Source organism: Macaca thibetana, chromosome 16, assembly GCF_024542745.1.
Source record: "Macaca thibetana thibetana isolate TM-01 chromosome 16, ASM2454274v1, whole genome shotgun sequence".
Classification (NCBI taxonomy): Eukaryota; Metazoa; Chordata; class Mammalia; order Primates; family Cercopithecidae; genus Macaca; species Macaca thibetana.
The window spans coordinates 49441223-49467359 of NC_065593.1; the positions used below are offsets into that span (position 1 = coordinate 49441223).

The window sequence follows — 26137 nt, forward strand, 5'->3', positions numbered from 1 at the left end:
ACCTTCGCATCCCAATACAGGCATCGGTGGTGCTTCATGGATATTATGGTTTTTACAAATTGAAGGTTTGGCCGGGCATCGTGGCTCATGCCTGTAATCCCAAAACTTTGGGAGGCTGAGGTGGGCGGATCACTTGAGGTCAGGAGTTTTGAGACCAGCCTGGCCAACATGGCAAAACCCCGTCTCTACTAAAAATAAATTAGCTGAGCGTTGTGGTGGGCGCCTGTAATCCCAGCTACTTGGGAGGCTGAAGCAGGAGAACTGCTTGAACCCAGAAGGCGGAGCTTGCAGTGAGCCGAGATCTCGCCACTGCACTGTAGCCTGGGCAACAGAGTGAGACCGTGTCTCAAAAAAAGAAAAAGAAAAGGACAAATAGAAGGTTTGTGTCAACCCTGCATCAAGCAAATCTGTGGGTGCCATTTTCCCAACAGCATATGCTCACTTAGCACCTCTGGGTCACATTTTGGTAAATCCTCTCAATATCTCAAACTTTGTCATGAGTGTATCTGTTCTGGTGATGTGGGATCAGTGATCTTTGATGTTACTATTGTCATTGTTGGGGCACCACAAATTGCACCCATATAAGATGGTGAACTTAGCCGGCCATGGTGGCTCACGCCTGTAATCCCAGCACTTTGGGAGGCCAAGGCAGGTGGATTGCTTGAGGTAAGGCATTCAAGACCAGCCTGGACAACATGGGGAAACCCTGTCTCTACTAAAAATACAAACAATAGCCAGGCGTGGTGGCAGGCGCCTGTAATCCCAGCTACTTGGGAGGCTGAGGCAGGAAAATTGCTTGAACCCGGGAGGCGGAGGTTCCAGTGAGCCAAGATCGCGCCACTGCACTCCAGCCTGGGTGACAGAGTGAGACATTGTCAAAAAAAAAAAAGATGGTGAACTTAATAAATGTTGAGTGTGTTCTCACTGCTCACACACCATCCATTCCCTGTCTCTCTCCCTCTCCTTGAGTCTCCCCATGCCCTGAGACACAAAATAATGTTGAAATTGGCCTGTTAGTAACCCTACAACGGCCTCTTAAGTGTTCTAGTGAGAGAGAGAGTCATTGGCCAGGCCCCGTGACTCACGCCTGTTATCCCAGCACTTTGGGAGGCCAAGGCTGGTGGATCCCTTGATCTCAGGAGTTGGAGATCAGCCTGGGCAACACAATGAAACCCCACTGCTACAAAAAATACAAAAATTAGCTAGGTATGGTGGCATGCGCCTGTACTCCCAGCTACTAGGGAGCCTGAAGTGGGAGGAGCCTTGAGCCTGGGAGGTGCAGGCAGAGGCTGCAGTGACCTGAGATCCTGCCACTGCACTCCCACCTGGGCGACAGTGCAACCCTGTCTCGAAACGAGAAAACAGAAAAAGGGAGAAAGAATCACATATCTCTCACTTTAAATCAAAAGGTCAAAATAATTATGCTTAGTGAGGAAGGCATGTTGAAAGCTGAGAAAGGCCAAAAGCCAGGTCTCCTGCACCAAACAGGTAGCCAAGTTGTAAAGGAGGAGTTCTTTAAGGAAATGCAAAGTGCTGCTCCAGGTTGGGTGCGGTGGCTCACACCTATAACCCCAGCACTTTGGGAGGCTGAGGCCAACAGATCACAAGGTCAGGAGTTCGAGACCAGCCTGGCCAACATGGTGAAACCCCGTCTCTACTACAAATACAAAAATTAGCCAGGCATAGCAATGGGCACCTGTAATCCCAGCTACTCGGGAGGCTGAGACGAGAATCCTTGAAACTGGAAGGCAGAGATTGTGGTGAGCTGAGATCATGCCATTGCACTTCAGCCTGGGCAACAAGAGCAAAACTCTGTCTCAAAAAAATTTTTTTTTGAAAGAGTTCAAGACCAGCCTGGCCAACATGGTAAAACCCCACCTCTGCTAAAAATGCAAAAAATTAGCTGGACGTGGTGGTGCACACCTGTAATCCCAGCTACTTAGGAGGCTGAGACAGGAGAATCGCTTGAAGTGGGGAGGCGGAGGTTGCAATGAGTCAAGATCGCACCACTACACTCCAACCTGGGCGACAGAGTGAAATTCCGTCTCAAAAAAATAAAAAATAAAGGCCAGGCGCAGTGGCTCACACCTGTAATCCCAGCACTTTGAGAGGCCGAGGTGGGTGGATCACCTGAGGTTGGGAGTTCAAGACCAGCCTGACCAACATGGAGAAACTCCGTCTCTACTAAAAATACAAAATTAGCCAGGTGTGGTGGCACATGCCTGTAATCCCAGCTACTCGGGAGGCTGAGGCAGAATCACTTGAACTCAGGAGGCAGAGGTTGCGGTGAGCCGAGATTGCGCCATTGCACTCCAGCCTGGGCAAAAAGAGCGAAACTCCGTCTCAAATAAATAAATAAATAAAAATAGTAAATAAAATTAAAAGTGCTGCTCTGGTGGACACATGAATGATATGAAAGCAGAACAGCATTATTGCTGATATGGAGAAAGTTTGAGTCTGGAAAGAAGATCAAACTAGCCACAACATTCCTTTAAGCCAAAGCCTAGTGTGGAGCAAGGCCCTCACTCTCTTCAATCCCTTGAAGGTAGAGAGAGGTGAGAAAGTTGCAGAAGAAAACTCAGAAGCTAACAGAGGTTGGTTTGTGAGGTTGAAAGAAAGAAGCTGTCTCCGTGACATAAAAGTGCAAGGTGAAGCAGCAAGTGCTGATGGAGAAGCTGCAGTAAGTTATCCATCAGATCTAGCTCAGATAACTGATGAAGGTGGCTGCACTCAACAACAGACTTCCAATGTAGACAAACAGCCTTCTGTTGGAATAAGATGCCACCTAGGACTTTCATAGCTAGAGAAGAGAAGTCAATGCCTGGCTTCAAAGCTTTGAAGGACAGGCTGACTCTCTTGTTAGGGCTAATGCAGCTGGCGACTTTAAATTGAAGCCAATGCTCATTTACCATTCCAAAAATCCCAGGGATCTTAAGAATGATACTAAATCTACTTTGCCTGTGCTCTACGGATGGAACAACAAAGCCTGTATGACAGCCCATCTGTTCCCAGCATGGTTTACCAAACATTTTAAGCCACTGTTGAGACCGATTGCTCAGACAGAGTCTCACTCTGTCGGCCAGGCTGGAGTGCAGTGGCGCGATCTCAGCTCACTGCAACCTCTGCCTTCTGTGTTCAAGCGATTTTCCTGCCTCAGCCTCCTGAGTAGCTGGGATTACAGGCATGAGCCACCATGCCTGGCCAGAAAAAAAGATTTTTTTTTAAGTTATTACTGCTGATTGACGATGCACCTGATTACCCAAGGGCTCTGATGGAGGGATACCAGGGAAATAATATTGTTTTCATGCCTGCTAACACATCCATTCCGCATCCCATGGATGAAGAAGTAATTTCAACTTTCAAGTCTTATTTAAGAAATACATTTTGTGCGGCCGGGCGCGGTGGCTCAAGCCTGTAATCCCAGCACTTTGGGAGGCCGAGACGGGTGGATCACGAGGTCAGGAGATCGAGACCATCCTGGCTAACACGGTGAAACCCCGTCTCTACTAAAAAATACAAAAAACTAGCCGGGCGAGGTGGCGGGCGCCTGTAGTCCCAGTTACTCGGGAGGCTGAGGCGGGAGAATGGCGTGAACCCGGGAGGCGGAGCTTGCTGTGAGCTGAGATCCAGCCACTGCACTCCAGCCTGGGCGACAGAGCCAGACTCCATCTCAAAAAAAAAAAAAAAAAAAAAAAAAAAGAAATACATTTGTAAGGCTAGAGCTGCCATAGTGATTCCCCTGATGGATCTGGGTAAACTGAAAACCTGGAAAGCATTCACCATTCTAGATGCCATTAAGAACATTCATGATGGCCGGGCGCAGTGGCTCACGCCTGTAATCCCAGCACTTTGGGAGGCCGAGGCGGGCGGATTACAAGGTCAGGAGATCGAGACCACGGTGAAACCCTGTCTCTACTACAAACACAAAAAATTAGCCAGGCCCGGTGGTGGGCGCCTGTAGTCCCAGCTACTCAGGAGGCTGAGGCAGGAGAATGGCGTGAACCCGGGAGGCGGAGCTTGCAGTGAGCCGAGATCGCTCCACTGCACTCCAGCCTGGGGGACAGAGTGAGACTCCGTCTCAAAACAAAAAAGAATATTCATGATTAGGGCCGGACGTGGTGGCTCATGCCTGTAATCCCAGCACTTTGGGAGGCTGAGGCGGGTGGATAAACTGAGGTCAGGAGTTTGAAACCAAGCTGGCCAACATGGTGAAACTCCATCTCCACTAAAAAATATATATACGTAAAAATTAGTCAGGCGTGGTGACACGCACCTGTAGTCTCAGCTACTCGGGAGGCTGAGGCACAAGAATCGCTTGAATCTGGGAGGCAGAGGTTGCAGTGAGCCAAGATCGTGCCACTGCACTTCAGCCTAGGTGACAGTGAGACTCTCTCAAAAAACAAAAAAAGAATATTCATGATTAGGCTGGGAGCGGTGGCTCACGCCTATAATTCCAGCACTTGGGGAGACTGAGGCAAGAAGATCGCTTGAGCATAGAAGGCCAAGACTAGCCTGGATAACGAAGTGAAACCTCGTCTATATAAAAAAAAATTAAAAATTAGGCCAAGCGCAGTGACTCACACCTGTAACTCCAGCACTTTGGGAGGATGAAGCGGGTGGATCACTTGAGGACAGGAGTTCGAGACCAGCCTGACCAACCTGGTGAAACCCCGTCTCTACTAAAAATACAAAATTAGCGGGGCATGGTGGCACTTTCCTGTAAACTCAGCTATTTGGGAGGCTGAGGCAGGAGAATCGCTTGAACCCAGGAGGCAGAGGTTGCGGTGAGCTGAGATCATGCCATTGCACTCCAGCCTGGGCAACAAAAGCAAGGCTCCATCTCAAAAAATTAACATTAGCAGGAGTTTGGAAGAAGTTGATTACAACCTTCATGGGTGACTTTGAGGGGCTGAAGACACACTTCAGTGGAGGAAAAATCTGCAGATGTAGAAACAGTAAAAGAACTAGAATTAGAGTGGACCCTGAGGCCAGGCCCAGTGGCTCACACCTGCAATCCCAGCAATTTAGGAGGCCAGGGCAGGAGGATAACTTGAGCTCAGAAGTTCCAAACCAACCTGGGTAACATAGCAAGACCTCGTCTCTACAAAAAAAAAAAAATAATAAAAATAAAGCGGAGCCTGAAGATGGGACTGAATTGCTGCCATCTCATGATAGCATTTGAACAGGTGAGGAGTTGCTTCTTACGGAGGAGCAAGGAAAGCGGTTTCCTGAGATGGAATCTACTCCTGGTGAAGATGCTGTGAACATTGCTGACATGGCAACAAAGATTTAGGATATTACATACACTTAGTTGATAAAGCAGCAGCAGTTTGAGAGGATTGACTCCATTTCTTTCTTTCTTCTTTTTTTTTTTGAGACAGAGTCTCGCTCTGTCGCCCAGGCTGGAGCGCAGTGGCGTGATCTTGGCTCACTGCAACCTCTGCCTCCCAGGTTCAAGAGATTCTTCCACCTCAGCCTCCCCAGTAGCTGGGACTACAGGCACCCGCCACCACACCCGGCTAATTTTTTATTTTTGTAGAGACAGGGTTTCACCATGTTGACCAGGCTGGTCTCGAACTCCTGACCTCAGGTGATCCACTCACCTCAGCCTCCCGAAGTGCTGGGATTATAGGTGTGAGCCACCACGCCAGGCCAGGATTGACTCTAATTTGGAAGAAGTTCTACTGTGGGTAGAATGATGTCAAACAGCATCATTTGCTACAGAGAAACCTTTCTAGAAATGAAGAGTTGGCTGGGCGCAGTGGCTCACACCTGTAATCCCAGCACTTTGGGAGGCCGAGGTGGGCGGATCACCTGAGTTCGAGACCAGCCTGGCCAACATGGTGAAACCTCGTCCCTACTAAAAACACAAAAATGAGCTGGGCATGGTGGTGGAAGCCTGTAATCCCAGCTACTTGGGAGGCTGAGGCAGGAGAATTGCTTGAACCCGAAGGCGGAGGTTACAGTGAGCAGGGATCATGCCACTGCACTCCAGCTTGGACAACAGAGGGAGACTCCGTCTCAAAACAAAACAAAACAAAAAAACAAAAAAAGAAAAGAGTTAATTGATGCAGAAAATTTCATTATTTTCTTATTTGAAGAAATTGTTCTTACCTGAAGGCACTAGGAAAAACAAAAACAAAAATAAGAAAAAAAAAAAAAAAAGAGAAATTGCTACAGTCACCCCAACCTTCAGCAGCCACCACCCTGCTCAGTCAGTGGTCATCAACACCAGGCAAAATCCTTCACTAGCAAAAAGGTTAGGACTTGCTGAAGGCACAGATGATTGTTAGCATTTTTAGCAATAAAGTTTTTTGTTTGTTTGTTTTTTGTTTTTTTGTTTTTTGAGGCAGAGTCTTGCTCTGTCACCAAGGCTGGAGTGCTGTGGTGTAGTCTCGGCTCACTGCAACCTCTGCCTCCAGGTTCAAGCAATTCTCCTGCCTCAGCCTCCTGAGTAGCTGGGACTACAGGCGCCCGCCACCATGCCCGGCTACTTTTTGTATTTTTAGTAGAGACGGGGTTTCACTATGTTGTCCAGGCTGGTCTCAAACTCCTGATCTCAGGTGATCCGCCCATCTCGGCCTCCCAAAGTGCTGGGATTATAGGCATGAGCTACCGCACCAGGCCAAGTATTTTTAAATTAAAGTATGTACATATATAAAATACTTTTTTAAACATAATGCTATTGTACACTTAATAGACTACGGTATAGTGTAAACCTAACTTTTTTTTTTTTTTTTTTGGAGACAGGGTCTCACTCTGGTCGTCCAGGCTAGAATGCTGTGGCACTACCACAGCTCACTGTAGCCTTAACCTCTTCGGGCTCAGGTAGATGATCCTCTCACCTCAACCTCCCAAGTAGCTGGGACTATAGGCGAGTGCCACCACACCCAGCTAATTTTTTATTTTTTTGTAGAGATGGGGTCTTGCAATGTTGCCCAGGCTGGACTTGAACTTCTGGGCTCAAGTGATTCATCCGCCTTGGCCTACCAAAGTGCTGGGATTATAGACGTGAGCCACCATGCCCGGCCTGTATTGTGTAAACATAACTTTTATATGCAGTGGGAAACCAGCACCTCTGTGACACCCTTTATCGTGGTGGTCTGGAACTGAACTTGCAGTATCTCTGAGGTCTACCTGTCTTCCTAATTTCCATTAAACATGGGTTTTGGCCTGGCCTTGCTCTGGCTCCTGATCATACTCCAGCCCTGGTCACAATATTTGGCATCACACCCTTCCTTTGATCTTCTGCCGCCTCTCATTTTAATGAAACTCCTAAAGTTGACTTTGCAAAACAACACTTCTCCTGTGTTTCCCAAACCCGCCCCTCAATCTCTGTGGCGGATGTTTTGATCCTAGCATCCAGATTCTTCATCTATTTTTAGGGCTCCAATCCTTTCCCCATTTTATCCTTTGATTTTGCAAACCAATCCCAAAACCTTCTCATAGATCTTTGATTCCCTTCCAGGAAGGGTGAGGTGGGAGGACTACGGTTAAGCACCTCCTCTGTGTCGTTTTAGGATATGAGGACAGGCTCAGGTGGGTTAAATGAGTCCTGTAGTTGAACGCAGGCTGACCTGACACCAAGTTCAATGCGCCTTCTCTCAGCCTGTGCTGCCTTCTTCCCACCTCAGCCTGGGTGTATTAGTCGGGGTTCTCTAGAGGGACCGAACTAATACAATAGTTGTATATATAAAGGGGAGTTTAAGGAGTATTGCCTCACGCAATAGGCCGTCTGCAAGCTGAGGAGCAAGGAAGCCAGTCCGTCCGCATCCCCAAACCTCAAAAGTAGGGAAGGTGACAGTGCAGCCTTCAGTCTGTGGTCGAAGGTCCAAGCGTCCCAAAGCTGAAGAACTTAGAGTCCAGCATTCAAGAGCAGGAAGCATCCTGCACGGGAGAAAGACGGAGGCCAGAAGACTCAGCCGGTCTGGTCTTTCCACGCTCTTCTGCCTGCTTTTTATTCTGCCTGTGCTGGCAGCTGATTCGATTGTGCTCACCCCAGTTGAGGTCTACCTTTCCCAGTCCTCTGACTCAAATGTTAATCTCCTTTGGCAACACCCTCACAGACACACCCAGGATCAATACTTTGTATCCTTGAATCCAATCAAGTTGACACTCAATATTAACCATCACTCTGGGTTTCTGTTATCCAGTCCATCTTCATTTGTCTTTGGGTCTCCATGTAGCAGTCCTGACTTCAAAAGCCAACTTTTCTTGAGTGTGTGATCAGGAGACATACACATGGCAAGCACCGCTGCCCAAGGCCCTTTCCAGCCTGTTCAACATTTGTAGCTGTAATGAGCGTTCTTCATGAGGAGCTCAGCCTCACAAGAGGTTATCAATCTTCAGCCTTGGTTGTAAATGACCGGAGAGAGTTTATCACCCTCTTCCAGAGAGCTGGGGTCATTCGCCATGATTCCCTGGTTCTTGTCCACATAAGGTCTATGGGCCATTTTTCTACTCACTGTCTGGAGGCTTCTTCATCCACTGTCTGGATGAACCCTGTTGGCGTGGCTTCTAATTTCCTGAAGAAACTCAGTGTCACTTTTTTTTTTTTTTTTTTTTTTTGAGACGGAGTCTCACTCTGCCGCCCAGGCTGGAGTGCAGTGGCCGGATCTCAGCTCACTGCAAGCTCCGCCTCCCGGGTTCACGCCATTCTCCTGCCTCAGCCTCCCGAGTACCTGGGACTACAGGCGCCCGCCACTGCGCCCGGCTAGTTTTTTTTGTATTTTTTAGTAGAGACGGGGTTTCACTGTGTTAGCCAGGATGGTCTCGATCTCCTGACCTCGTGATCCGCCCGTCTCGGCCTCCCAAAGTGCTGGGATTACAGGCGTGAGCCACCGCGCCCAGCCAAGTGTCACTTTCATGCTTAGAGAGCTCACTGTATTCTTTTACATTCGTTTTACTTGTTTGTTTATTTGTTTTGAGACGGAATCTCACTCTGTCACCCAGGCTGGAGGGCAGTGTTGCGATCTCGGCTCACCGCAACCTCTGCTGCAAGGGTTCAAGTGATTCTCCTGCCTCAGCCTCCCCAGTAGCTGAGATTATAGGCATGCACCACCGCACTTGGCTGATTTTTGTATTTTAGTGTAAATGGGGTTTCATCATGTGGGCCAGGTTGGTCTTGAACTCCTGACCTCAAGTGATCCACCCAGCTTGGCCTCCCAAAGTGCTGGGATTGCAGACATGAGCCACCGTGCCCGGCTACCCTCTAGTTTTGTTTTGTTTTTTAATTTGAAAACTACATAGAAGTACAAAGAATAACATAACAAATACGTACCCATATATTCTCCACCCAAGTTTAATCATGTTAACATTTCATTAGTCTGTGAAGTTTTTTAATCAAAAAAGAAAACTGGACACCATGGCTCATGCCTATAATCTCAGCCCTTTGAGAGGCCAATGTGGGAGGATCGCTTGAGCCCACAAGTTTAAGACCAGCCTGGGCAACATAGTGAGACCCCATCTCTACAAAATAAAGACATAAATAAAACATTATGGCTAAGGTAGAAGTCCATCTTGTTCCCCTGGCAAAGGCAGGCACTTTGATGAATGCAGCTGAGAAGCTTCTAGTTTATATTTTTATACTTTTATTACAAAATAGTATTGAGCTGCCAGCTGCAATGGCTCATGCCTGTAATCCCAGCACTTTGGAAGGCTGAGGCAGGAAGATTGCTTGAGCCCAGGAGTTTGAGACCAGCCTGGGCAACATGGCAAACCCCATCTCTATGAAAAACACAAAAAAATGGGCTGGGTGCAGTGGCTCACACCTGTAATCCCAGCACTTTGGGAGGCCGAGGCGGGCAGATCACATGGTCAGGAGATTGAGACCATCCTTGACCAACATGATGAAACCCCATCTCTACTAAAAATACAAAAATTAGCTGTGTGTGGTGGTGGTGCCTGTACAGGGTCTCACTCTGTCATCCAGGCTGGACTGCAGTGGGGTGATCACAGCTGACTGCAGCCTCAACCTCCCTGGCCCAAGTGATCCTCCCAACTTAGCCTCCCAAGTAGCTAGAACCACAGGCTTGCACCACCATGCCTGGCTCATTTTTTTATTTTTTTGTAGAGACGGGATCTCCTTATGTTGCCCAGCTGATCATAAACTCCTGGGCTCACAAGCAATCCTCCTATCTCAGGCTCCCTACATGCTAGGATTACAGGCATGAATCACCATGCCCGGCCAGTATTGAGTTTTAAAATTCTTGTACCTAGTATATTGCAGGAATGTAATTTGCTCTGTTTTCACTCAATATCGTTTTTGAGACCTAATCATGTTGATGCCCATGCCTAGCACTGTTCTGGGCACTGAGAATACAACCAAATAAAGCAAAGTCCCTTTCCTCACAGAGTCTTGACTCTGGACAGGTTGGGAGGCATACATAGCATGAAGGGACCAGTATCTATCTAGCTATTCCCAGCTGATGGGCATTGCAAATGCATTTCCATTGGTTTACTATAACAACATTCCAAAGAACATCTCTGGCCAGGTGCAGTGGCTCATACCTGTAATCTTAACACTTTTCAGGAGGCCAAGGCAGGAGGATCACTTGAGGCCAGTAGTTCAAGACCAGTCTGGGCAACACAGGGAGACCCTGTCTCTATGAAAAATCAAAAAATTATGGCCGGGCATGGTGGCTCATGCCTGTAATCTCTGCACTTTGGGACGTCAAGGCAGGTGGATCGCTTGAGGTCAGGAGTTCGAGACCAGCCTGGCCGATATGGTGAAACCCTAGCTCCACTAAAAATACAAAAATTAGCCAGGCATGGTGGCAGGCGCCTGTAATCCCAGTTACTCAGGAGGCTGAGGCAGGAGAATTGCTTGAACCCAGGAGGGAGAGGTTGCAGTGAGCTGAGATCACACCACTGAACTCCAGCCTAGGTGACAGAGCCAGACTCCATCTCAAAAAAAAAAAATTAGCCAGGCATGGTGGTGCACACCTGTACTCTCAGCTACTCAGGAGGCTGAGGTGGGAGGATCGCTTGAGCCTGGGCAGTCGAGGCTGCAGTGAGCCAAGATCATGCCACTGCACTCTAGCCCAGGCAACAGAGAGAGACCCTGTGTTTAAAAAAATAGTAATAATACAGAAAAGAACAGCTCTGTATATGTCTCCTGGTACATATATACTATGTATATAGTTTGCAAACTCAGAGGTCCAGATAGTCAATTTTTTAGGTTTGTGGGCCATACAGTCTCTGTCACAACTACTCTCCCTTGTCTTTCTAGTACAAAAGCAGCTATAAACAATACATATGTGAATTTTTTATAGACATGGAGATTTGAATTTCATATGATTTTTACTTTTTTTTTTTTTTTTTTTTTGAGACGGAGTCTTGTTCCTTGCCCAGGCTGGAGTGCAATGGTGTGATCTCGGCTCACTGCAAGCTCCGCCTCCCGGGTTCACGCCATTCTCCTGCCTCAGCCTCCCGAGTAGCTGGGACTACAGGCGCCCACCACCACACCCGGCTAATTTTCTGTATTTTTAGTAGAGACCGGGTTTTACTATGTTAGCCAGGATGGTCTCGATCTCCTGACCTCGTGATCCGCCCGCCTCGGCCTCCCAAAGTGCTGGGATTACAGGCGTGAGCCATCGCACCCGGCCGATTTTTACATTTTATAAAATCATCTTTTTAAAAAATTTCCCCTAACCGGCCGGGCGTCGTGGCTCAAGCCTGTAATCCCAGCACTTTGGGAGGCCGAGGCGGGCAGATCACGAGGTCAGGAGATCGAGACCATCCTGGCTAACACGGTGAAACCCTGTCTCTACTTAAAAAGTACGAAAAACTAGCCAGGCAAGGTGGCGGGTGCCTGTAGTCCCAGCTACTCGGGAGGCTGAGGCAGTAGAATGGTGTGAACCCTGGAGGCGGAGCTTGCAGTGAGCAGAGATTGCGCCACTGCACCCCAGTCGGGGTGACAGAGCGAGTCTCCGTCTCAAAAAAAAAAATTTTTCCCCTAACCATTTAAAAGTGTAAAAGCCGGCCGGGCGCGGTGGCTCAAGCCTGTAATCCCAGCACTTTGGGAGGCCGAGACGGGCGGATCACAAGGTCAGGAGATCGAGACCATCCTGGCTAACACGGCGAAACCCCGTCTCTACTAAAAACACACACAAAAAATTAGCCGGGCGAGGTGGCGGCGCCTGTGGTCCCAGCTACTCGGGAGGCTGAGGCAGGAGAATGGCGGGAACCCGGGAGGCGGAGCTTGCAGTGAGCTGAGATCTGGCCACTGCACCCCAGCCTGGGCGACAAAGCGAGACTCTGTCTCAAAAAAAAAAAAAAAAAAAAAAAAAGTGTAAAAGCCGGCCGGGTGCCATGGCTCACACCTGTAATCCCAGCACTTTGGAAGGCTGAGGCGGGCAGACTACTTGAGATCAACAGTTCGAGACCAGCCTGGCCAACATGGCAAAACCCCATCTCTACTAAAAATAAAAAAATGAGCCGGGCATGGTGGTGCACACCTGTAATCCCAGCTACTTGGGAGGGAGGCTAAAGCAGAGAATCGCTTGAACCCAGGAGGTGGAGGTTGCAGTGAGCCAAGATCGTGTCACTGCACTCCAGCCTGGGCGACAGAGCAAGACTCGGTCTCAAAAAAACACAACAACAACAACTAAAATTGTAAAAGCCATTTCTAACTCAGTGTACATACTCAGGTCTGTGTACTCCTGCTCTGAGGCATACCTGAGAAGTAGAGTTGCTTGGTCACGGGGCATAGACATTTCCACCTTAACTAGACACTACCAAGTTGCCATCCAAGGAGGTTTTTTTAACAATCTACACTCCCCCCAGCAACAAATGAGAGTTACTCCAGATCCTTTACAAAGATGCACTAAGCCCAGTACCAGATGAAAACAGGAAGTGGGAGGGGAAGCTGCCAGCCACTTCTAAACATGAAGAAATACCTGAGAGAGCCTTCTGGATGCTGGAAGGATGACTAACGGGGGTCTTTGGAGCCTGCCCCCTGTCAGATCACTGTGGCTTCTGAGCCTCCAGTCCAGCTCAGTCCCATGTATCATGGCCGGTGGTAATGAGCCCTTGCTGTTTGGTCTTTATTCTCCCCCGTGTGGGGCTGAAGTCTGGATTGAGCTGTTATTCAAGAGGTACAGCTTTCTTGACAGGAAAGTAGTATCACAGAAACAGCAGGGGCTTGAGAAGATGATCTAACTGCAAATCCTACCTGGTTCAGCCACCAGCTAGTTCTGTGATCTTGAACAAGTTTTTTCACTTCTCCAAGGCCCTCCCTTGGCTACAATCCACCAGTTGGTTGTACACCTGTAATCCTAGCACTTTGGGAGGTCAAGGTGGGTGGATGGCTTGAGCCCAGGAGTTTGAGACCAGCCTGGGCAACCTGGTGAAACCCTCTCTGCAAAAAAAAAAAAAAAAAAAAAAAAAAAAAATTAGCCGAGCGTGGTGGTCCGTGCCTATGGTCCCAGCTACTCAGGAGGCTCAAGTGGGAGGATCACTGGAGCCCAGGAGGTGGAGACTGCGGTGAGCTGTGATTGCACCGCGGCACTCCAGGCTGGGGGACAGAGTGAGACCCTGTTTCCCCCCACAAATAAAATGGACAAAAGTGTAATAAAACGTGCCTGACACAGTGGCTCATGACTGTAATCCCAGCACTTTGGGAGGCCGAAGCGGGCAGATCACCTAAGGTCAGGAGTTCAAGACCAGCCTGACCAACATGGAGAAATCCCATCTCTACTAAAAATGCAAAATTAGCCGGCTGTGGTGGCGGTGGTGGCACATGCCTGTAATCCAAGCTACTCAGGAGGCTGAGGCAGGAGAATTGCTTGAACCCGGAGGCGGAGGTTGCAGTAAGCTGAGATCATGCCATTGCACTCCAGCCACTCCAGCCTGGGCAACAAGAGCCAAACTCTGTCTTAAAAAAAAAAAGTGCCTGACGTATAAGAGGTATGCGATGCAATAGTTGCCAGGCAACATGTTTAAGAATGTGGAGCTTCTGCCTTCCATGGTCCTGTTAAAAAACCTACCCTCAAGGCCAGGGGCCGTGGCTCATGCCTGTAATCCCAGCACTTTGGGAGGCTGAGGTGGGTGGATCACCTGAGGTCAGGAGTTTGAGATCAGCCTGACCAACATGGTGAAATCCCACCTCTACTAAAAATACAAAATTAGATGAGCATGGTGGTGCATGCCTGTAATCCCAGCTACTTGGGAGGCTGAGGCAGGAAAATCACTTGAACCAGGGAGGCAGAGGTTGTAGTGAGCCGAGATTGTGCCATTGCACTCCAGCCTGGGCAACGAGCAAAACTCAGTCTCAAAAAAACAAACAAACAACAAAAACAACAGCAACAAAATCCCACCCTCTACTCCCAGGGAGCTGGGCACTGAACTGGGCCCCATCACTGCAAGGTGCTGAGCCACGGAGCTGAGGCGGAGCTGCAGGACAGGGGACCAGATGACAGCGTGTGAGATCAGCAGGTGATGTCCCTGCCAGTGGTGACCACCAGGGGGCCCCCAAGTACCAGAGATGGCCCCACCTAGTCACCACGTCCACCATCCAGAGATGTCTGTTTCTTGGCAGGCTGAGGTAAATTAGGACAGAAAGTGACAGTCTTGGGTGTGGTCAGTCAGACTGTCCCAGGCAGGCCCCGTGGCCTGTAGAAAATGCTCAGGCCTAGGCCGGGCGCGGTGGCTCACGCCTGTAATCCCAGCACTTTGGGAGGCCAAGACGGGTGGATCACGAGGTCACCAGATCGAGACCATCCTGGCTAACACTGTGAAACCCTGTCTCTACTAAAAATACAAACAATTAGCCGGGTGTGGTGGCGGGCGCTACTCGGGAGGCTGAGGCAGGAGAATGGCGTGAACCTGGGAGGCGGAGCTTGCAGTGAGCCGAGATTGCACCACTGCACTCCAGCCTAGGCGACAGAGCGAGACTCCATCTGGAGACAAAAAAAAATGAAAAAGAAAATGGTCAGGCCTAAGCCAGGGGCCCGGGCTGTAATTCTGTCGCTTACCATGACCTTGGGCAAAGCTACTTCCTTCCCTGGCACAGTTCACAGGGCTGGAACCAACTCCAAGGTCCCTTCCAGCGTGAATGTTGCATGGTTCTAGGATGAGAAGATGGGGACAGTTTCCCCTCTCTCAGGCCAACCCGTGTCCACTTCAAGGTGAATGGCCAGGGAAGTCACGTGTCCCAACCCCCCAGTTCCAAAGCCCTTGGGGACCCTGCTGTCAGGGTCGTGCATGAGGAGGTGAAGGTCAGGTGAAAAAATCGCCTTGAAGGGTCTTGCCTCATTTGGGACAGACATCCGGTTTCCTCTGGGCTCTACCGGGATTCCAGGGGCTTAACTGAATGAGTCATGGGGTCAGGGGGGTTTCTGGGGGAGTTCCCAGCTAATCAGCTTGGGTCAGGACAGCCTGGAACTTTCGATGGTGCCTATCCAAGTGTGGGGTGGGCACTGCAGCCAAGACCCAATGTCCTTATCTCAGGTAGGGGCCCTCAGGAGGTCACCCAGACAGGCAGCCTCTGGAGAGTTTGGGGGTAGGAATGGGGGCAACCAGTTTCTTTCTCTCTTAGAATGTGGGGGCTCTGGGGACAGGCTTGAGAATCCCAAAGGAGAGGGGCAAAGACACTGCCCCCGCAAGTCTGCCAGAGCAGAGGGAGACCCCACTCAGCCGCCACTTCCCCACAGGCTGCTGCCGCCTCCAGGCATCTACCAGCGGCTCAGCCTTTGTTCAGCTGTTCTGTTCAAACACCCTGGGGCCATTCAGGCCTGGGTGGGGCAGCAGGAGGAAGGGAGTTTGAGGGGGGCAAGGCGACGTCAAAGAAGTATCAGAGATTCCACAATTTCACAAAACTTTCGCAAACAGCTTTTTGTTCCAACCCCCCTGCATTGTCTTGGACATCAAATTTGCATAAATCCTGGGAAGTTATTACTAAGTCTTAGTCGTGGCCCCAGGTAATTTCCTCTCAGGCCTCCGTGGCGTTATGTATAAAGGCCCCCCTGGAGCTGGGCCCCAAAACAGCCCGGAGCCTGCAGCCCAGCCCCACCCAGACCCATGGCTATACCTGCCGCCCAGAGCCCCATGAAGCTGATGGGTGAGTGTCTTGGCCCAGGATGGGAGAGCTGCCCGCCCTGGCATGGGAGGGAGGCTGGTGTGACAGAGGAGCTGGGGATCCCCGTTCTGGGAATGGGGATTAAAGGCACCCAGTGTCCCCGAGAGGGCCTCAGGTGGTAGGGAACAGCATGTCTCCTGAGCCCGCTCTGTCCCCAGCCCTGCAGCTGCTGCTGTGGCACAGCGCACTCTGGACAGTGCAGGAAGCCACCCCCCTGGGCCCTGCCAGCTCCCTGCCCCAGAGCTTCCTGCTCAAGTGCTTAGAGCAAGTAAGGAAGATCCAGGGCGACGGTGCCGCGCTGCAGGAGAAGCTGGTGAGTGAGGCGGGCGAGAGGGCTGTGGAGGGAAGCCCAGTGGGGAGAGCTAAGGGGGATGGAACTGTGGGCCAACATCCTCAGGAAGGGATGTGGGAGAATATTAGGAGCGGTGGAGCTGGGGAAGGCTGGGAAGGGACTTGGGGAGGAGGACCTTGGTGGGGACAGTGCTCGGGAGGGCTGGCTGGGATGGGAGTGGAGGCATCACATTCAGGAGAAGGGGCAAGAGCCGCTGTGAGATCAGAGGGTGGGGGTGCAGGGCAGAGAGGAACTGAACAGCCTGGCAAGACACGGAGGGAGGGGAAAGACCAGAGAATCAGAGAGGACCAGGGAAGGAGGAGCGGCGACCTGGCCACGGCGAGTCTCACTCTGCATCCTTCCATCCCCAGTGTGCCACCTACAAGCTGTGCCACCCTGAGGAGCTGGTGCTGCTTAGACACTCTCTGGGCATCCCCTGGGCTCCCCTGAGCAGCTGTCCCAGCCAGGCCCTGCAGCTGGTGAGTGTCAGGAAAGGATAAGGCTGATGAGGAGGGGAAAGGAAAGGAGGGACACCCATGGGCTCCCCCAGGTCTCCAGGCTCCAAGCCGGGGGCCTGATGGGAGGGTCTCAGGCAGCACCCCCTAACTCTTCCGCTCTGTCTCCCAGACAGGCTGCTTGAGCCAACTCCATAGCAGCCTATTCCTCTACCAGGGCCTCCTGCAGGCCCTGGAAGGGATCTCCCCTGAGTTGGGCCCCACCTTGGATACACTGCAGCTGGACATTGCCGACTTTGCCACCACCATCTGGCAGCAGGTGAGCCTTGTTGGGCAGGGTGGCCAAGGTCATGCTGGCATTCTGGGCACCGCAGCCAGGCCTGTCAGCCCCCAGCATTTCCTCATTTGTAATAACACCCACTCAGCAGGGCCCAGCCACTGATCGCAGCTTTCCTTTACAGATGGAAGACCTGGGAATGGCCCCTGCCCTGCAACCCACCCAGGGTGCCATGCCAGCCTTCACCTCTGCCTTCCAGCGCCGGGCGGGAGGCGTCCTGGTTGCCTCCCATCTGCAGCGCTTCCTGGAGCTAGCGTACCGCGTTCTACGCCACCTTGCCCAGTCCTGAGCCAAGCCCTCCCCATCCCATGTATTTATCTCTATTTAATATTTATGCCTATTTAAGCCTCATATTTAAAGACAGGGAAGAGCAGAACAAAGCCCCAGGCCTCTGTGTCCTTCCCTGCATTTCTGAGTTTCATTCTCCTGCCTGTAGCAGTGAGAAAAGCTCCTGTCCTCCCATCCCCTGGACTGGGAGGTAGATAGGTAAATACCAAGTATTTATTACTGTGACTGCTCCCCAGCCCTGGCTCTGCAGTGGGCACTGGGATGAGCCACAGTAAGCCCCTGGTCCCGAGGGTCCCCACCTGGGGCCCTTGGGAGTATCAGGTCTCCCACGTGGGAGACAAGAAATCCCTGTTTAATATTTAAACAGCAGTGTTCCCCATCTGGGTCCTTGCACCCCTCACTCTGGCCTCAGCCGACTGCACAGCGACCCCTCCATCCCTTTGGGTGTGAGGTCCCTGGACAAGCAGAGGCAGCCAGAGCTGGGAAGCATGGCCCTGGGGTCCCACGAACTTGCTGGGGAATCTCGTTTTTCTTCTTAAGACTTTTGGGACACGGTTTGACTCCCCGCATGAGGAACTCAGGCATCACCGACGTGTCTCCTGTTTTTCTGGGTGCCCTCGGGACACCTGCCCTGCCCCCATGAGGGTCAAGACTATGACTCTTTTTAGGGCTGGGCAGGTGCCTGGACATTTGCCTTGCTGGACGGGGACTGGGGATGTGGGAGGGAGCAGACAGGAGGAATGATGTCAGACGTGTGTGTGAAAGGAAGCTCAACTGTCACCCTCCACCTCTTCACCCCCGACTCACCAGTGTCCCCTCCACTGTCGCATTGTAACCAAACTTCAGGATAATAAAGTGTTTGCCTCCAGTCATGTCCTTCCTCCTTCTTGAGTCCAGCTGGTGCCTGGTCAGGGGCTGGGAAGGTGGCTGAAGGGTGGGAGAGGCCTGAGGGAGGTCGGGGAGGAGGTCCAGGGAGAAGGGGGAAGGTTCTCAAGTTCGTCTGACATTCATTCCATTAGCACATGTTTATCTGAGCACCCACTCTGTGCAGACGCTGGGCTAAGTGCTGGGGACACAGCAGGGAACAAGGCAGACGTGGAATGAGCAGCCACAGCCGCGCAGGGAAGACAGAGGCACTGGGACCATGGGAACCCGGAAAGGAGAGCACATGGGGTCCAGGTGGGCTTAACAGGCCAGACACAGTCAGACAAGATGAAGCCAGGGAGTGCTGAGCATCTGTACCAGGCTTGTCACTTACCATCTTCCATAAACTTGAGCCCATCCATCAAGTTGGAGTTTCTCTCCTCCTCAGGCTCGGTCTCTGCACTTGCCCCAGCTGGTCACTTCCTGCTTACAGCAGCCCCGTAAGCTGAAGAGCGCTAAGCTCACAGCACAGGAGGGTGTGGAGCTGTGGCAAGTACAGGGGCCAGCGACCACACTGCAGGTGTGAGGCCTGCCTGCAGCCAAAGACTCCTGTGTGGCTTTGGGGTACCCCCACCAGCCCCCAGTCCACTATCTGCCCAAGCCTTGTCCTCCTCAGCTCCTCGGTCCCTCCCACCTCCCCAGCCCGTGGCTCCTCGGAAAGCAGGGTCAGAAGTGTCCACTGCCAGGCTCGGAGACGTGTGAGGCAGGCAAGGAAGGGTTAAAGAAAGGTCCGGCCCTCATCCCCCCGCCTCCCATCCCCCAGTCCTTTTTTGGAGGCAACAGACCAAATCCCAGGCTAGTCAGAGTGTGGGTAGGGTTGGGCCAGGTTCGGGAGAAAGCAGAGCAGGCCACCCTGCCCCAGCACTGTGGGGCCCTGAGCCAAAGCCTCTCCCCTTTCAGGGTACAGCTGGCTTTGCGGGAGGGGGCAGCAGGCCGGCCAACTTGGCTCCAAGGAAGGGAAGCTGCTTTCCCCTGGCCCTTCCTCAGCTGAGCAAGTCCACATAGGACCCTAAGCCCTGCCACCTCTGCACCTCTTCCTCCTCCTCCTCACCACAGGAGTGCGCTTTCCCCGGCCACAGCACAGGCAGTCCAGGGAGAGAGCACTGTGCCCCGCCCCGGGTGACACTGACACCAACAGCACCCACAGTCGCAAAGGGATCCACGAGGAGCTTTATTTACACATGAACAAAGGTAGATTTCCCTCACATATTACAAAATATACACACACACACACACACACACACACACACACACACACACACTCTCTCTGCGTCTAGAAAGTTCCTCAGAAGTAAGATTACCCCTGGGCTGGGGCGGGCGCACACAGGGGTGACCACTGGGCTTGTGGTCCAGGCTGCTCACACTCCTCAGGTGCTGGCAGACAGAGAAGAAATTTCAAAAGAGGAAACCAGGAGACATCCTGGAGGTCAGGAGTCAGAAGCGGGGAATTAGAAGCTGCCAGAGGCTCTTGCACCATGTGGAGCGGATGTGAGCCACGATGCCTCATCTTTCCTCACTGCTTCCCTTGGAGGCACCTGGGGCTGTGCCAGTCCCCAGCCCCCAGCCCCCACTGTGGCCATGCCAAGCTCCTCAGAGTGCAGCAATGGCTTTAGCAGCCACCTGGCGGCCCAGGGGCAGGCTGAGGTCCGTGATGGCCAGAACCACCTTGGGGCTGGACATGGCTGACACCTTCACCAGTTCCGACACCTGCCACAGACAGAGATGCTGCTTGCTGGATGGCTGGTGGTGGGCGTGCTGTCCCAGGGGAAGGAGGCCCCTCCCTGCTCCAAGGGCTGCGCCGAGGCCCCAGCACCAGCGGGAGAGCCAGGAAGGTGGTACTCACGGTGGTGAAGGGCATGAACTGCAGGACACTGCCGCGGCCACCCTGCTCCAGGCAGTCCACACACTCCTCCATGAACCACTGCACGAACTGGGTGTGGGGGCCAGCGGTGCGCGACCCCAGGATGGAGGAGATGAGCAGGAAGAGGTTGGCTGTGGAGAGTGACAGGAGGGAGTTCCATGAGAGGGGGTGAGGTCACACTCTGGGAGAAGGCGGGACTGAAAAGGGAAAAGAAATACATGCTGAGCATGTCCCCAAAACGGGGTGTCAGAGAGAGAAAATATAAAAGGCAACCGGGGAGGGGAGGGGGGGAACTAGACAGCAGCCTGGGAGCCAGGACAGCCAGCAATGAGGAGCATGGAGGGAGAAGGGAGGGGCGCCATGAGGCCCCTTCCAGATGACAAGGTCGCCCAGCCTCCATGAGGAGAGGGACTCGTCCAGCTTAACCCCAGGTTCAGCAGCACGGGTGGGGAACTTACCCAGGACTCGGTTCAGAGGGTCCCGCATGTTGACAGTGTGGAGCTGAGAGGCTGAGAGGGAGCTGCTCATGGACCGGTCTGCTGTGGGACAGAGCAGACAGAGCGCTGGGGAACAGCCTGCCGAGTGCAAAAGCGGCGCTCCCTGGGGATACCCTCACCTGACCTTCACCCATCGGAGGTAACTGGTACATGGAAAGCCCAGAGAAGACCCTGAGATCAAGAGCACAGAGGGAGGCTGGGTGCAGTGGCTCACACCTGTAATTCCAGCACTTTGGGAGGCCAAGGCAGGAGGACTGCTTAAGCCCAGGAGTTCAAGACCAACCTTGGCAACTAGCGAGACCCCATCTCTACAAAAAATACAAAAATTAGCTGGGCATGGTGCCAAAGCCTGTAGTCCCAGCTCCTTGGGAGGCTGAGGCAGACTGCTTGAGCCCAGGAGAACAAGGCTGCAGTGAGCCGAGATGGTGCCACTGCACTCCAGCATGAGCAACAGAGCAAAACTCTGTCTCAAAAAAACAGGCTGAGCGCGGGGGTTCATGCCTGTAATCCTAGCACTCTGGGAGGCCAAGGCGGGTAGATCACCTGAGTTCAGGAGTTTGAGACCAGCCTGACTAATATGGCGAAAGCCCATCTCTACTAAAAATACAAAAATTAGCCGGGCGTTGTGGCAGGCGCCTATAGTCCCAGCGACTCAGGAGGCTCAGACAGAAAAACTGCTTAACCCAGGAGGCGGAGGTTGCAGTGAGCCAAGATCACGTCACTGCACTCCCTCTGGGCAAGAGAGGGAGACTCCAACTCAAAAAACAACAACAAAAAAGGCACAGAGGGGCCTCGGATACAGAGAGATCCCAACGGAGATGAGAGAGAAAAACTAACGTGTGGCGAGCACACAGTGCCAGGGGCCGATCTTGGTACTTCCTAGGCCACTTACTCCTCACAACACCCCATTTACAGATGAGGAGACCCAGATGGGGGCTGGCTCAGTCACTAAAGGTCACAGCGCTTGCAGCTGGAGCATTTTTCTTCTGATCAAGTGTATAATCGGTCCCTTAGTCCCTAAAAGCCTTCAGAGAAAAGTTCAGGCTCAGGAGAAATCTCTGGAAACAGGAAAAATGCCACAGAAGGAGCCCTTTGCAGTAAGTTTGGCAGGGAGGAGAGGACAGTGAGAAGGATGCCCTCCAGGGAAGAGAGGGGTGGGGGGGTGTGCTCTTTAGGCAGGAAGGTGGGGAGTAGTCCCAAGTTCCAGCCCGGGCCTCTCCAGGCATGTTGGGGGAAGGAAGGAAGGTCAGAGCTGGTGAGTCAATGGCACAGGCTGTGCCTGAGGCGGTGAACTCACTTGGGTAGCTTGTCATCCCCTCAACCCTGGGGTAAGGGAGGGGGCAGGAGGGTTGCAGACGGGGGCGGGAGGGGGGCTCGGGGGAATAGCTGTGGGCTGGGCTGGACCTGGGCAGAGGAGCTTCAACCCTCAGGGAGTGAGAACAGCAACCTCTTCCCTAGGGGCAAGACACAGAGCACCCCCCTGGGGGCTAAAACAGCAGGTCCCTTCCACACCCTCTCTGACCAGCTGCAAAGATGCCTGCAGCTGGGGCAGCGGCAGAGTGGCAGCATCGGGGAGTGAATTCCCAGGAACGGGAGCGGCGTGCCGCCAGCCCACACACTCACTGGGGCTTGAAAGGATGTTGGCATCATCCTCATTGGAGCTCAGCAGTCGCATCAACTTCGAAGGCTGCACATCGTCCAGGGGGAAGAGGCTGATATAGTCCTAGAGGGTGTGAGAGTCACTGTTACACACTCCTAAACCCCCCCAGCTTCCAGCTGTCAGGGAAAAGAGCTGGAGCTCCGATTTGAGTGAGGTCAGCATGGCCAGCAGGGCCTCAGTCCCTCTCTGCTCAACCCCTCCCACAATCCTACAGACCCCTTGTGTCCATGGGCAGGTTGGGGCCACACAGATCACCCATGCAGATTCCTGACCAATCATGCCCGGGCACAGCTGCCCCAAGGGCAGGGGCCCCATCTGCTTCCCTTTGCCTGGGGAATCCTCAGGAAATGCTGAACAAACCAGTGAACAAGTGAAGCCGGCGGGGGCGGTGGGAGGTGGGCCTACCTCGATGTCTTCGCGGTGTCTCTTCTTTTGGCGGGTGGATGCCTGTCCCTTGTGGGAGGAGTAGGAACTGAGGGCACACCATACGGCCAGCCTGGCAAAGGGTTCCAGAAAAAGGGGGACAGTGAGAGGCGACCCGGAGCTTTCTGTGTCACCCCAGAGTGGCACTAGGTGAGGGGTGCCTGACCCTGGGTGGCAGGAGCAGGGCAAGCTCTGAAGAGAATCTTACTTGGCAAGAGCAGTGCCTGGGGGGTCCATGAGGCTGTGCCACTTGGAGGAGTCAGTGAGCAGGCCAGGCAAGATGTGGCCCAGCAGGACCAGGGTCACTTGCTGCATGTCCAGGCAGAAGATGGAGTAGAGCAGTTCCACTGCCCGCAGCGCGTGCTCCTTCCGCGTCTCCTTCAGCAGCTCCTAGTGCGCAGGAAGCAGGGCAGTTCAGGAGCCAGGGGCCTGGGATCTGGGTCTCTGACACCCTGCCACCCCAGCATGGCTGTACAGGAAGGCCTGCAGAGGGGTTCCAGATGTTGCTCCGCCCCTCAGGCTGAATCCCAGTCTCTGGCTAGAGCTCCCCAAGGAGGCAACTCTGAGGCGAGGCATCCCGGGGAGGCCACCTGGTTCACGGCAGCCTCTTAAGGAAGCCTGGCAGACCAGGCCAGGTGTGGGGAGCCAGGGGACAGGACCGATGTCAGCCTACAGCCACTCTAGCCCAAATACCTTGATCAGGTTGTTGCAGAACCAGTAGACGCCGCCCATGTGCAGCAGAGTGTCGAAGATGTGGATGGAGCGGCTGTCCACCCAGCCCTTCTCCAGCACTTTGGCAAAGATGTCCGTCAGCACCTCCTTGATGGGCCGCTTGGGGGGCAGCAGGTTCCAGTAGGGCATCGTGTCCACCCCGGTGGAGGGAAACTTGATCTGCGTGGCTGTCTGCTGCAGCACGTCGGCACACATGCGCTCCAGGATCGAGTTCATGATCACCACCCTAGGAGAGGGCCGAGAGGACCTGAGGCTCAGATGCCACTGTGGGGTGGGGAAGGAGAGGAGGGAACAGCCATGCCAGACTTTCCCCTGGACTTGGGTTACAGAAATCTCCCTGGGGCATTAACTCAGTTCTGCGCTGGGGGAGGGTACACCCCGGAGCGACCTGGCTCCGTCTCTGCTCCTGGCAGGTCTCTCACATGGAGGACACAAAGCCTATCAACAGGGACTGGGCAGGGACTTTCCTCTCCCTGGCCATTCCAGCCAGATATTCACATTTTCTTTTATTCTCCAACTTCCCCCATCTCGCAGGCCTGGGCCCTGCCAACCTGCCACATAAACAAACGCAATCACTTCCTCCTGGGGTGAGTGCTTGGGGGTCCCCGCCCAGCCCTGGCCTCCTCCCAAAGTAAACTGTTCCTTCCAGGAGAGGCCCAAGGGCTGCCCCACAGGACTCTTCCCGGCCCCTGGTAGCTGGGCAGATAGAAGTGTATATCCAGGAATTTTCTCGTGGAAAGAGGCTTCAGAAGTGAACACCGACCCAGGCTGAGTGCTGAATGTTCCTGGAATGCAGGGTGGCTCTGGGAAAGTTGCTATGACTTTTAGAGCCAGTTTTCCCACCTGCACAATGGAGTCAGACTTCCCACTACCCCTTACCCAGATAGGACTCAGGGTGCTTAGAATGGGTTACACCAGAATGAGTTCCCTATTGGGTAGGACAGGGGGGAGGTAGCGGGGAAATGCGGGAAGAAAGGAAAAAAGAAGGAAGCAAGGGGAAAACGAGATGTGCTTTTCCAGACCCTCCAAACCTCATTCAGCTCAATGCTTCCCCTTCTCCCTATTAAGACATCCTCAGGCCCGGTACAGTGGCTCACACCAATAATCCCAGCACTTTGGGAGGCTGAGGCGGGCAGATCACCTGAGGTCGGGAGTTCAAGACCAGCCTGGCCAAGATAGTGAAACCCCATCTCTACTAAAAATACAAAAATTAGCCGGGTGTGGTGGCGCATGCCTGTAATCCTGGCTACTCAGGAGGCTGAGGCAGGAGAATCTCTTGAATCCAGGAGGCGGAGGTTGCAGTAAGCCGAGATCAGGCCACAACACTCCAGCCTGGGCAACAGAGCGAAACGCCGTCTCAAAAATAAATAAATAAATAAATAAACAAACAAACAAACAAGCAAGCAAACAAATAAATAAATAAATAAAATAAAGACATCCTCAACGTTGCCATAAAGACATGGCAGCACCCAAAACATATTGGCTGGTAAACATCCAAGTTCACAGCAGCACTATTCACTATAGCCCAAAGGTGGAAGCAGGTGAACTGTCCACTGACAGAGGAGGGATCAAGATGTGGTATAGCCACACAACAGAGGTTTTGTTTTTATTTTTGTTTTGTTTTTTGAGATAGTCTCACTCTTTCACCCAGGCTGGAGTGCAGTGGCACAATCTCGGCTCACTGCAACCTCCACTTCCTGGGTTCAAGTGATTCTCCTGTCTCAGCCTCCCAAGTAGCTGGGATTACAGGCGCCTGCCACCACTCCCTGTTCATTTTTGTATTTTTAGTAGAGACAAGGTTTCACCATGTTGGCCAGGCTGGCCTTAAACTCCTGACCTCAAGTGATCCACCCGCCTCAGCCTCCCAAAGTGCTAGGATTGCAGGCGTGAGCCACCACACCTGGCCCACAACAGAGTATTATTCAGCCTTAAAAAGGAAGGATATCCTGTCACATGCTACTATATGGATGAGCTTTGAGGACATCATGCTGAGTGAAGTCAGTCAATTACGAAAAGGCAAGGACTGTATGATTCCAGTTAAATGAGGCATCTAAAAAGTAGTCAAATTCAGCAGGGCGCGGTGAGTCACGCCTCTAATCCCAGCAGTTTGGGAGTCCCCAGTGAGAGGATCACTTGAGGCCTAGAGTTCAAGACCTGGCAATATAATGAGACCGTGTCTCTACAAAAAATAGAAAAATTAGCTGGCTGTGGGCCTGCAGTCCCAGCTACTTGGGAGGCTGAGGCGAGAGGATCACTTGAGCCCAGGAGTTTGAGGTTGCAGTGAGACTCACTCTGGGCTGGGCAAGAATAAGACCTTGTCTCAAAAAAAAAAAAAAAAAGTGTCAAGTAGTCAAATTCCTAGACACAGAAAGCAAAATGGTAGTGACTGGGAGCTGGAGGGAGGGGAAAATGGGAAGTTGTTGTTCAGCGGGTACAGAGTTTCAGAGATGTAAGAAGAAAGTTCTGAAGACCTGTTACACAACAGTGTGAATATACTTAACACTACTGAACAGCACACTTAAACAACATGGCTAAGATGGCAAATCTTATG

The 26137-nt window shown here is 52.4% G+C and overlaps 2 protein-coding genes across 5 annotated transcripts in view; one reads left to right on the forward strand and one right to left on the reverse strand.

Annotated features, from left to right (window-relative positions):
* The first annotated feature begins 16208 nt into the window (after window positions 1-16208).
* CSF3 (colony stimulating factor 3) lies at window positions 16209-18357 on the forward strand. The gene is made up of 4 exons (XM_050763013.1): window positions 16209-16391; window positions 16781-16888; window positions 17037-17183; window positions 17326-18357. Exons 1-4 carry the CDS (start codon window positions 16209-16211, stop codon window positions 17488-17490), a joined length of 603 nt encoding a protein of 200 aa, XP_050618970.1. The 3' UTR covers window positions 17491-18357.
* Window positions 18358-19563: 1206 nt separating this feature from the next.
* Window positions 19564-26137, reverse strand: part of MED24 (mediator complex subunit 24) — a 44359-nt gene continuing 37785 nt past the window's right edge. For all 4 annotated transcript variants that reach the window (XM_050762573.1, XM_050762575.1, XM_050762574.1 and 1 more), the window contains 7 exons: window positions 23548-23812; window positions 23063-23244; window positions 22837-22927; window positions 22395-22494; window positions 20733-20813; window positions 20257-20405; window positions 19564-20120 (listed from right to left, as the gene is read on the reverse strand). In XM_050762573.1, the coding sequence (XP_050618530.1) occupies window positions 20004-20120; window positions 20257-20405; window positions 20733-20813; window positions 22395-22494; window positions 22837-22927; window positions 23063-23244; window positions 23548-23812 (985 nt within the window). In that variant the 3' untranslated portion in view covers window positions 19564-20003. The remainder of the gene's footprint in view (window positions 20121-20256; window positions 20406-20732; window positions 20814-22394; window positions 22495-22836; window positions 22928-23062; window positions 23245-23547; window positions 23813-26137) is intronic.

Coding starts and splice junctions, on each gene's coding strand:
- CSF3 (XM_050763013.1), top strand. CDS start 16,209: ATGTCTCCTGAGCCCGCTCTGTCCCCAGCCCTGCAGCTGCTGCTGTGG. Junction 16,889..17,036: donor CCAGCCAGGCCCTGCAGCTG/GTGAGTGTCAGG, acceptor TCTGTCTCCCAG/ACAGGCTGCTTGAGCCAACT. Junction 17,184..17,325: donor CCACCACCATCTGGCAGCAG/GTGAGCCTTGTT, acceptor TTTCCTTTACAG/ATGGAAGACCTGGGAATGGC.